At 34.8% G+C, this 11,438-nt stretch overlaps 1 protein-coding gene across 2 annotated transcripts; it reads right to left on the bottom strand.

The window, feature by feature from the left end:
• Positions 1-5,586: 5,586 nt before the first annotated feature.
• On the bottom strand, positions 5,587-10,760 carry LOC114761317 (NAC domain-containing protein 75). 2 transcript variants are annotated; one of them, XM_028950660.1, is made up of 7 exons: positions 10,402-10,760; positions 9,902-10,150; positions 9,359-9,536; positions 8,490-9,109; positions 7,853-8,122; positions 7,212-7,307; positions 5,587-6,240 (listed from the first exon to the last, which is right to left on the bottom strand). In XM_028950660.1, exons 2-7 carry the CDS (start codon positions 10,025-10,027, stop codon positions 6,148-6,150), a joined length of 1,383 nt encoding a protein of 460 aa, XP_028806493.1. In that variant the 5' UTR covers positions 10,028-10,150; positions 10,402-10,760; the 3' UTR covers positions 5,587-6,147. The 2 variants fall into 2 exon arrangements, with proteins under 2 accessions (XP_028806493.1, XP_028806492.1); XM_028950659.1 differs by having other exon boundaries at positions 9,902-10,760.
• Positions 10,761-11,438: the final 678 nt, after the last annotated feature.

Here is an 11,438-nt window from a genome sequence, read left to right as displayed (position 1 = left end):
TTTTTTCTAAAATTTATTTATGCTTGGGATGGAGTGACTAAATTTTGTAATTATTGAAGCTAACTAGGGTGGTTAGGATATGATGGAGTATGGACCAAAGCCTGCACAAAACGGGCTGACCCTACCAGGCCAGCTTGTTTAAATTTGTTTAAATTAAGAGTCGGGTTTGTAATTTGGGGTCTTTAATGGACTTTTGGATTTAAAAGGGCCAGTCATGTAAAACTGAAAGTTAAACAGGTTGGTCCATTTAAGCTTGCAAATAGTTTTTTTTTTTTTAAATTTATATCTTTTTTATCCTAACTTAAATTCCTAATATTTTACACACCCTTCCTTTCTAAGTTTCACTTTCAGTCTTTTATCCACTCTTAGTGCACACCTCTAATGATATTAAAATAAATAAAAATATATTCTTCATATCTTGAATCATATTTCAAATTTGTATTTATCTAAACCAACAATTATAGATTAAAATAAATAAAATATATTCCCCATATTAGAACAAAAAATTTAATGATTAAACCAACAGATATGTATCAATTTGCATATATGTTATAAAATTTTAATGAATAAGTTAACACTTTTTCTAAAGTGACTATATCAAAATTTTTATTCTCTATATAAATAGAGTTAGACAAGCGAGCTAGATAAAACTAAAGAAGAACATCTTGAACAAAAGCAAAAAAAAAAAAAGATAACATAGTTAGCTCATTAAAAACATACTATGAATCAATCCAAAGTGCTAAGATATTTCAGACTTCCTATAAGACTGTGCAGCAAAGTGATTTTCAAAATTAAAGCCTGAGAAAAAAAAATACTACATTCAGTCCTAATTATAAGACCTTGTTTGTAGACTACAAATTAGGTCTTATAATTAGGACCGGAGGTAATAAGTAGACAACATAGAATCAATCCTTAGTGGTTGCTAAGTTGAAACTCTAAAACAAATTTAACATTGATACCTTTAAATAAACTTACTGGTGGGCAAAAAATTCAATTCAAAAAGACAGAAGAAAACATATTAGACTCCAAAATAGTTAAATAGTATTGAGAAGAAATCATTGATATTTTTAGAACTTAAAAAAGAGCCTATCACTAGTGAAGCACAATCAAATATTCTTATAATTGATGATAGTGATGATAGTGTTTGTTCTTTTCTTTTCTTTTTTTAGTGAAAGCGTTTGTATACTTTTAATGAAACTTTTTAGATGTTAATGTTAGTGACTTGTTATGTCTAATGGATGTTTTGGATTTTTTGTATGTTGATGGATATTTAGATATGATGATCTTTTATATTTGTGACTTAATTTTATTTACATTTATGTCTTTTACTAGTAATTTTATTAGTTTATTTTATTTTTTGATCAAACATGTGAGAAATATAAAAAATAGAATTTTTTTTAAACTGGCCGAAAGGCTGTGGGCTGGCTCAGAGCTCATTTATTTAAAGGCTGGAAGTCCTTTTAAACCCACCGGCTGAAATATAAATCGAAGAGGACATGAATGCAAATGCACTACATTTTATGAAAAGATTTCTATTTCCCCACGATGTCGGGGAAGCCAGATTGTGAGGCTGAGTGGCAAGTGGGAAGAGATGTTTTGAAGTATTTTATCTACTATTTTAAAGGTTTAGGCGGTTTTGCGCTAAACAAGCTATTTCGGCTGGGAGATGATTGGGTTACAATTTTTCTTATTCTGTGTGGGCGTGAACGAATTAAAAATGAAGGTGGGGAAGGATGATATGTCCGTCATTGGAAACATTGAGGAGTATGAGAAGCTGCAATCTGGGAACAGAATATTCCTTAAAACAGCGGGTTGTTCCAGTAATTATGGATTAAGGTGGATCTATGCGTTTGATGACGCGTCGATGATGGGTTATCTAAGCTCATAAGACGATGAAACCGAATCTTTACCATAAAAAATCAAAATGTATGAAACCAGCAGCCTAGCTTCCCTCTCCCATTCTCCCAATTTGCTGCTTCTCCTTGTGGCACTTCAGAGATGAAATCATGAACCCAGAAGGTTTATGCTATGTTCACTATGATGATGATAAGCAACGAGGAGAGAGCCTTTTGACTTGACGCTAGAGAAATGCGCTTGTTCTCCCACAGTTTCTTATATTCAACTATATATTTGGTGCTTTAAATTTAAATCAAGTTTTAATTTAGTTCATTAAGTTCATGAAATGTCCAGGTGGAAAAAAAAAGTTCATAAAGTGTATTTTCACTATCTTAATCTTAAATATATTGAGCTAGCAATTTCAATTAATAGGATTCATGATATTAAAATTAAGGGTTTGAAAATATATTTTACAAATTTAAGGGACTAAATTGAAAATAGATATAAATCTAAAACAACATATGGATATTTTAGCTTTTTTTTTTAAATATATTTTTCATTGTAAGACCAAATTTCAGGTCAGTTCGAGACCACACTAACACACCTGAATGGGCCTTTCATGACAGGGCCTTATTACATCCCAAACAGTAGTTTTTGGGTATAAATCTCAACCATATTTAGGTTCACCTAATAAAATGGATTGCGATTATTTTGGGGCCACGTTGTCCGCCTTCCCACCCTCAATATTCTTTCGTATTTTTTAGGTTCTGAGTATGAAATCAAGAAATTCACAGTAATTACGGCAACGAAGTAACGAACCCTTTGCTTTTTAATTTCATAAATATGCACGCCCAAACACATATCATCAATATCATAGTGAAGTCTAAAATTTCATTCAAACATGAAAGATAGCGCTACTACCAAGACATCTTTCTGTTAACAATAACGTACTGAGTCATGTTGGGCACTTGGTGACATTTTAGTGATAAGTTGGTAAAGATTCTGTTGGCAACTTGAATTTCTTTGACATCTATAGATAAGATAAGCAAACACACATGCGAACTGGTTTGTTAGATGCAGCATGATTTCATTTGTGGACGTAACAATTTATAATCATAATTTAAAGGAAAAACCAAAAAAACATGAAATAATGGTTGGAGCTGGAGGGAAAGGTTGATTAGTAACTCCGATCCTTAATATAAGAGTTAATTTGACTTTTAATTTGATCTTAAATATATATAAGACCCCAATCCACTTTGTGTTTCATATTTATCTATTTTTTTCTTAAAGTAATCTTTGCAGCAGTTGCACATGTTCTATACTCATCCAGTCCTTAATATATGACTTAATTGTTAAGTTAATTTTGGTCATAAATATAAGATTTATTTATCATATTTATCAATTTTTTCCTAAATTACTCCTATGGATATATTCTCTCAACCATATTTAAGTAAGTGAGGGAGGAAGGATATTAAGAAAGATGATTATGGTGTTTTAGAAAAAAAAAACACATTATATTTCTTATAATTAACTAACTTACATAACTTTCTTAATCTAATCAAATTAGTTAACTAGGTTTTATGTTAAAGACCGAAGGAATATATCATCAATTGATAGTTCTAACTAATACACATGATTAATAAGGACATTCTATAGAAGACAAAACCTATTTATTACAAGTAACTAACTCAACAAATTTTTTAAATCTAATTATATTAGTCAACTAATTTTTATACTCCTCCGGTCCTTATTATAAGACCCAATTTGACTTTTTATTTGGTCCTAATTATAAGACCCAATCCATTTTGTCTCTTATATTTATGCATTTTTTTTCAAGATAATCCTTCTAATAATGATAGTTTTAGCCAATATACTTAATTAGCAAGGATATTTTAGGAATGACAACACTTATTTATTATAAATAACCAACTTAACTTACTTCCTTAATTTCCTCAAATAAGTCAATTGGGTCTTATAATTAGGACCGGAAGAGTATTAAGGAATGGAGGTAGTATTAAAATTGAGTAAAGTGGTGGGGTGTTGAAACGAAAGCAAAGACCAAAGCTGGGCCCCTTGTGGAAGAATCCAAAAAGGCTGGGTTTAGCTACACCCGGCAGCCACTTTGTCATATTCGCTAATTCCTCCAGTACTCTGCATATCTCTCGACTCACCGTATACCAGCAACCCAAACATCTACACTACTATACTGCTAATTAACCAGTGACACAACCACACGAAATGCATGCTGGCCTCCAAAGCATCCAAAATCTATACATATGATAAAGTTGGAACAACTGAATATCACCTTTTTAGGTCTGCTTTATATTCTTAAATTATGGCTTAATTATTCAGAGTTGAAAACGCCTCTTCCTAATTTATATCTCGTCACCAACCCTCCACCAACTCTTTCTATTTTTGTTTATTTTGGAACATTTCCTCATCACCTATATCCCTCTCAGATTCTCCTAGCACTCATTACATTTGTATATACACATACACATACAAAAAGCTAGCCACCTCCCCGTTTTTTTAATATGTATCTCTTGTACGATTCCCAGTAAGGTAGGAAGCAGTTCGAACATGGCTGTCATTCCTTAAAATAAAAATAAAAAGAACCCAAAAGTTTATTCTTGTCTTATTATTCTCTGTTCCCTCTCTTTATTCCCTTTGAGAAACTACGATGAAGTTGCTCCCTCTTCGTACATCTTCAAATTTTTCTCTTTATTGCATGCATGTCCCATGAAGCAAAAGATGGCATGCACGTTACTGGGCGAGAGATATGGGTGATGGCAAAACCAGATCTTTAACTCTAATAATACAGCACCAAAAGCTCGAATCTAACTCAGAATAAAGCAATAAAGTTGTCTCTGTCTCCTAGTCACACTTTCAAATCAAAAACCTGAAAATCATATCATGAATGAATAAAACACTGCTTATAAAATTCAAACATTAAGTCATATATATTTGAAATTTGGTTCCCTTACTTTCTTTTCCTTTCTTTTTGTGACAGACACAGGACGGATGATAAATGCTTTTAGTAAGGTATACGGTTTGAAATCAGCAAAAGTGAATTAGTTTCATGTGCAAATTACAACGTCAAGTTTAATTCTAGACACACGCACTCCCACACATATAGATCTTTCAACAGTTCAAGGGGACCCATCTAAACTAAAAGATTTTCTCGAAACTCATCATCCAAAGTTAATTTTCTTTCTATTTGGTGAACGCATCGGAACCAACGAAAGCTCCAAGAATGACATTTTGTGAAGATTACTGTGCATGGTGTAAATTAGATGGAATAGTTGAAGACCGCTAGAAATACGAAGATTATTATCTTTTTTCATTTACCCAGCATTAATAGGCGTCCTGGCACAACGAGTGAGTTATGGATGCAACAACAAAAGAAAACGACAAGAGAGATTAAGGGGATACACATACACATATACCACAGTTTAAATGTGAAATATATGTTAGAAAAAACATAAAATAGTGATTTGCTATAGGCTCATTTTTTAAATATATACTATTTTCTTGACATCACTACTAAATATATCTAAGAGAGACATTTTGAGCTACATCGACCTGATCTTACTTTGCATCTTTCGAGAATATGAAAATTAAAGAAATGGAAAGGGAAGCCCCAACGTGATAAACTCTTCATGACACTTCCTTTCTGCGTAATAAATCCTATTCATGACATTAAACAAAACATGAATATATAACTACAGCAAAAAAGAGTAACTTGGTCGGTTTGCAGTTTGCACAAACTCATTCGTATATTTCTTGTATAAAGAAACAAGAAAAGACATAAGTTATACAAACACCTCAAAATAATAAATTAATATGCAGATTATAACAACAAAAGATGATATATATAGATAATATATGTAATAAATATATATTATATTGTAATTATGATAGTGATGATTTTGATGGAGGATGCATTTTACTTTCGACTCATCCCTCAGTGTGTCAGAAGGTAGGGCAGTCTTTTCTTCTGGTCTGATTTTCTTCCTTTCTCTGATCTGGCGTGGGTTTTTCCAGCTTGTTCGGTTGCAGAGAGTTAGTTCTGAGAGCTAACAAAGACAATTAAACAGGCCGCCATTGGAAAAGAAAGTAAAAGAGTAAACCATGGACGTCATTGGATTTCCTCTCTGCCCTTTTTTCTTTTTTTTTTTTTTTGGTTGGAAAGAAACTTGAGGAGGGAAAGGCCTCCCCTACGTACTTATGATGACGACGACACTGACATGGTCGATCAATCTCTCTGTAAACCTTTTTTTTTTTCAAAAAAAAAAAAAATCTTGTGCTTTTTTACCCATGATGATCCGGGTTATCCGGGTCGGGCCAGTAAGAGTATTTGAGCCATTCAGCTTCTTGCTGGTTTGCGACGGAGACGGATGATTCCTGTGGGAGAAATTACATGCACATGGAAAGAGAACTAGGGTTAGGGTTTATACAACTAATTTTCAGAGAGGAAGCAAAAGATAAAGGAAGGGAAGAAGCACTTGAGGGAGGGTGGCTGCTTTTCCACCTCATGGTCAATTAATGTCAATGCCCACTAGCTATGTCTAACAAGGCAAGGCATGAGGAATGTCATTATCATCTTCCTCCATTTTTCCATGACTAAAACAAATATAATTAAATATCATTTAGAACCGACTTTTACAGGACAAGTCTTGTCATAGGGCAGAAAATTTAATCAGCGCAAGTTTTTTCTATTGTGAACGGTTCAAAAATGAAATAAAGAGAGAGGATATTTCTCTCTTGATGAGCTTAATTCCATTCACATTCCTGATATTTTCTTCCTTGATTCAAGGGGAAAGAATCCTTTATCTTAAGCACACATAAACATATCCCCTCATATAAAAAAATATGAACATATTCCCTGTACATACTTATAACTTATCCGTTTGCAGAATGTTTAATTCAAATAAAAAATTTTAAGAAAAATGCATTGAAATATTTTTTCCAATTATATATTTAAAAATATTGAAAATTTCAAATCTCTTTCTCCCCCATCGAACCATATGGCAACTCTTGTGTATACTTCAGTTACTTTTTTTAAAAGGAAAATTCTTCGCAATGTAGTTAATTATACTCTTAGAAAAGATATATTCCGTGTCTGGATATGCCAATACGAAGAGAACAAATTAAAGGGGGATGGGATAGAAGGGGATAAAGAGATAAAGATGAAAAAGGTTTTAAGTCTTTAATTCAAAACAAAATAATAAAAAAACCGCATTCTTTTTTTAAAGAAAATAAAAAAAGAAGGAATTCTTCATATGATGCATATAGTACCCTCTCTCTCTCTCTCTCTAGTAGGCATCATGACACACAAAGTTCATATATTTCAGAGTCAAAAAGTTATTACTCACCGCTTTAATATCAGTTGATGAAGTGCACCCCATTATGAGTTCCTCCAAACCAGACGCAGAGCTTCCTCCTAGTTTATGATGTTGCTGCTGCTGTTGCTGCCATCCCATTGTTCATTACCATATTTATTATTATATACCCACATATGCATTTCTAAAGCACACAACATCATCAAATTCAAAGCATAAATCATCATCATCATGTTTCAACCACATTCAAAAGTTCAGAAAAGACAGTCTCATGCTCGCGATTTAGCCCACACCAAAAGCTACCCCCCTTCTCAGTCTTCTTCATGCATATAATTCCATGCAGACTCAGGTCCATTTCAGACTTTCCCTCACTTATTACTTCATTGACTCCCTCTGCCTCACTCCTCCTACGTAACCCATAATATCTCGAATCTCATGAAAATTAATTAGAGACGTCCCAACTAATCAACAAATTCACATAATAATATATATCTAACCTCCATCGGCCGTGTCATTTAGAGTTAAATTATATATTTCATTGTTCACTCGCTCTCACTACTCTCACTTTATATATCAAATGTATTATGCTTAAAAAATGAAGGGATATATAAAGACAACCTACCTAAAAAGAAAAAGTTGAAAAAGATAGATGAATGAGGGATTGGGAAATTTACCTGAAAGTTGTCATTTTGGAGCATAATTCTGGAGACATGGTAGGAGTTATCATCGAGGATGATGGAAGTGTGATGGAGAGGAGGTGGAGAGATTATGGTGGAGATTGGAAGTGAAGGCCTACTTATATGGAACGCCGTGGTGGCCATATTCTGATGATGCTGAGCCACTTGATGATGATGATGTTGTTGTTGTTGCCTTTGTCCTTCGTTAACTTCTTCTCCTGATGCCTGCACTTGATCTCTCCCCATCGAACCCTCTCCTATTCCCACCTGCCATTACCCGTTGTACCTATTTCGTTAGTACGTGTATGCGCGCGCGCGCACACACACGCATATGTATCTCTCACCCAATCAAAGTTAATGCTAGATTTTCTATTATTATATCAATCACTGTTCCCTTTTTCGGTTGGTGAATTAACAATCGGTAGTTAGGTGACGTTGATTTATGAATAAGTCAGAACCATAAAGTATAGCTCATGCTGTGTATGCAAGCAAAGGTTACAACATGCCATCACTCAACTCGTTAGCTAGAAAGAGGAAAATCAACAACATATCTACCCTAAAGACTTTCGTGCATGTTTATTATCTATTCTCTTTCATGTTAATTACCAAACATCATCTGTATGAGTGTGTGTACCTCGTCGAAGCTTTTCCTGAACGGAATGAATCCGAAGTGGTCGGGTTTCAGGTGTTGTTGAATATCCAAGGCATGATGATGATGATGAAGGTACGATGACATGGGAGGAACAACCCCGACCACCGCCGACATCTGATCATCTCTGTGAGCTGTAACAACAGCGTTGTTGTTAATCTCCTTAGAAGAAGAGCAACTGCCACTGCCACTGTCTCTTCTACTACTATGGGCATTAACGAAGTCGGCGCTGGGTTCGCCGGTGGTGGCGCTTCGATCCGACCAATTACACTGTCTGGGCTGTGTCTGGTAGAAGATCTTGGACACCACGAGCTCGCCTTCTTTCTCCTCCTCGTGCTGGCCCAGGTGGTACTGATGCATGACCCAGTTGGTCTTCTCGGGTTTTCGGTTCTTGCCGAAATTGGTGTAAAGTACCAAAATCTTCTTGCAGCCCTTTTGCTTGCCGTTCACCATCACCGGCCTCGTCTTCCCCGTCTTGTGCCACCTCGTTTCTCCTCCTTGCATCTCGCTCTCGTTCTGTATTTTTCTCCTCTTTCTTGTTCCAGTCGTGTAAGCCTTCGAGGGCCTGTGAAAGAAGTGCCTACTCAACCCATCTCTTGTTACTCCTGCATAAATCAAAGTTAGGTCGACTTAGGTGAGCTGCTTCACAAAATTATCCATTAAAAAAAGGAAAATAACACACACCTGATTTTGTGTGTGTATATAGTGAAAGCCCAAGTCCTAGACTAACTGAGGTGGTTGGGTGATAAGAATGAGTAAAATGCAGCAACTTGGATCAACTATAATTAAGAAACGTAATTGATTAAAAATTAGAGTGAGGATATCTATTATTTTATTTGGAACTTTTATGAGACCTGGGAGTTTCTCAGGATGGGTATAACAAATTCCGTCTTCTCCTTCAATTGTAGGAATGAACTCATCGATCAAAGGGTGAGATTTCACATTCTTGGACTCCACTTTGGCTTCGAGGTGTTCGATTAGTTCTTGGTCCGTCGGATCAAACTTCACGCCAGCCGGAAGACCTAACCAGTCCTGCTGATTTCAAAATAAAAAACGAAAGCAAAAAAAAAAAAGGAGAAGAATATATGAGAAAGAGCAAAAGAGAAAGAGAGAATCAAAGAAAGAAGAAGATGAAAGCTTTAACAAATACATAAACTTTAGGGGTAATTAGTAGCGCCATGGGAGGGGAGCGGGAAAAGGAAAAACATAGAGTATCATCAGATCACAAATTACAAATCAGGCCAAAAATAGAAGGGGGATACAAATAAATAAGCTGCCATATACATAGTGATATATATGTGCTTTTTCACTACATGATTCTTGAAATATATATTGTCAAAGGCTTTTGGTGGAAGGAAAGAATAATAAAGAGAGAGATTTTGTGTTTGTGGCCGTACCGGTTTGGTTTCAAACTTGTGTCCGCAACCAGGGCACTGCTTGGATCCACACAACTGATGCTCTTCAAGCTTCGCATCTATCAGATCACAACTGTTCACAGAGCTCAAATTGCTCATCTTGTTCATCCTCCTCTCCTTTCTTCACGATTTCTCTTTCTATGTAACAGTCCACTGCTGAGCCAACTTCTTCTATATGCTCTCTCTCTCTGCGAACTATTCCAGGAGCTTGATTCATGAGAGATCAAAGGGCTAAAATTTCCAGAAACAAGGAAGCAGGGAAATGGATGAAGGGTGAGTTTCAATCGTTTTCCATGACTGGGAAGTGAAAATAATAACAACAAAAGATTGTGTTGATGATACTGCCCAAATCATTTTCACAAGTTTGTCATCCTTATAATCAAGATATAGATGCTTCAGCCACTGCTTCTGATGATTCGATTGAGAAACTAGATGACGTCAACATAGCTAATAATCAAAACAAACTAAGCATCACAGAGAACCTTCAATACAACCAAATCGAAATTAAGCAGGCCAAACTATCTATCAATTCTTAAAGGATGTGAGTGCTTCAGAGAGTAGTTTGGAAGAAATCGATCCAAAAGCCGACATAGAAAAGAGGGGAGTAGTATATATGCAGAAGGAGGAGAGAACTGGGGAGGACGAAGAAGAAGAAGGAAAAGAAGAAACTGCCACGGTAGGATTGAACTATAAACCTGCTTTAACCAGGAAAAACAGCAGAATTCGCTCAACTTTAAAGTCTTAACTGAAGGGGGCAGTGAGGGAAAATACTAATAAAAAGAAAAAGCCGGCTGCTTCAAACACACATAGGCACCTTTAAAGCCTTTGCCAATTTAAGAAGCGCATGTATCAGTCAGTATGTAGGCGGTTTGTGAGAGAGAAGCAAGAAAGAGACACAGAGAAAGAAAGAAGGAAAGAAGGAAAAACAAAGAAACAGGATAGAAAGCAAGAAAACCCGGTTCTTCTTTTATTTATTTATTTTTATATATTTTCTTCTTCTTCTTATCTCTCTCTAAAGCTCGAAATTCTCTCTCCTACCTCAGGCTACACCTTTGTTTGAGCCTTGACTACAAAAGTAAAAGGCACAAAATTAAACGGCCATCCCAAGCTGTTTCTACGCCGCTTGTTCAAAAGCACGCCATTTAATTTTTCACTTAATACTATATTGTTAACTCAACTGTACCCAATTTAACAAAAAATGGGATTTTACTTTTTCTAGACACATTTTTTTAATTTAGAGTTATTTAATTATTTCGTTTATACAGCTAAACTAAATTGAATAATTACTACCTTCTGTAACCAAAAAAATCTGAATAATTACTTAAAGATTAATTCTTTCAGCAATTTGTATTTCATGAAAAAAATTGTTTTTTTCTGTGATTAATGAGTATGTCTATAAATAGTAGATTAAATTAAAATGGACATAATATTATTATATACCTAATAAGTAATTAATCGTCTCATGATTAAAATTGTGTCTCTTCAACAATATAAGATCATCATTAAAAATAAAAATCAT

Source organism: Neltuma alba, unplaced genomic scaffold (genome assembly GCF_004799145.2).
Source record: "Neltuma alba isolate B1F8T4 unplaced genomic scaffold, ASM479914v2 tig00011117_pilon, whole genome shotgun sequence".
Classification (NCBI taxonomy): domain Eukaryota; kingdom Viridiplantae; phylum Streptophyta; class Magnoliopsida; order Fabales; family Fabaceae; genus Neltuma; species Neltuma alba.
The sequence above is the reverse complement of the archived record's forward strand: the minus strand, read 5'-3'. Positions and strand labels throughout refer to the sequence as shown.

Excerpts from the sequence above, each read along its gene's own strand:
- LOC114761317 (XM_028950659.1), bottom strand. The coding sequence starts at position 10,027 with ATGAACAAGATGAGCAATTTGAGCTCTGTGAACAGTTGTGATCTGATA. Across the intron at positions 9,110-9,358 it reads CCATCCTGAGAAACTCCCAG|GAGTAACAAGAGATGGGTTG; the intron begins GTCTCATAAAAG and ends TGATTTATGCAG. Across the intron at positions 7,308-7,852 it reads TCCAAAATGACAACTTTCAG|CAACAGCAGCAGCAACATCA; the intron begins GTAAATTTCCCA and ends ATGGGATGGCAG.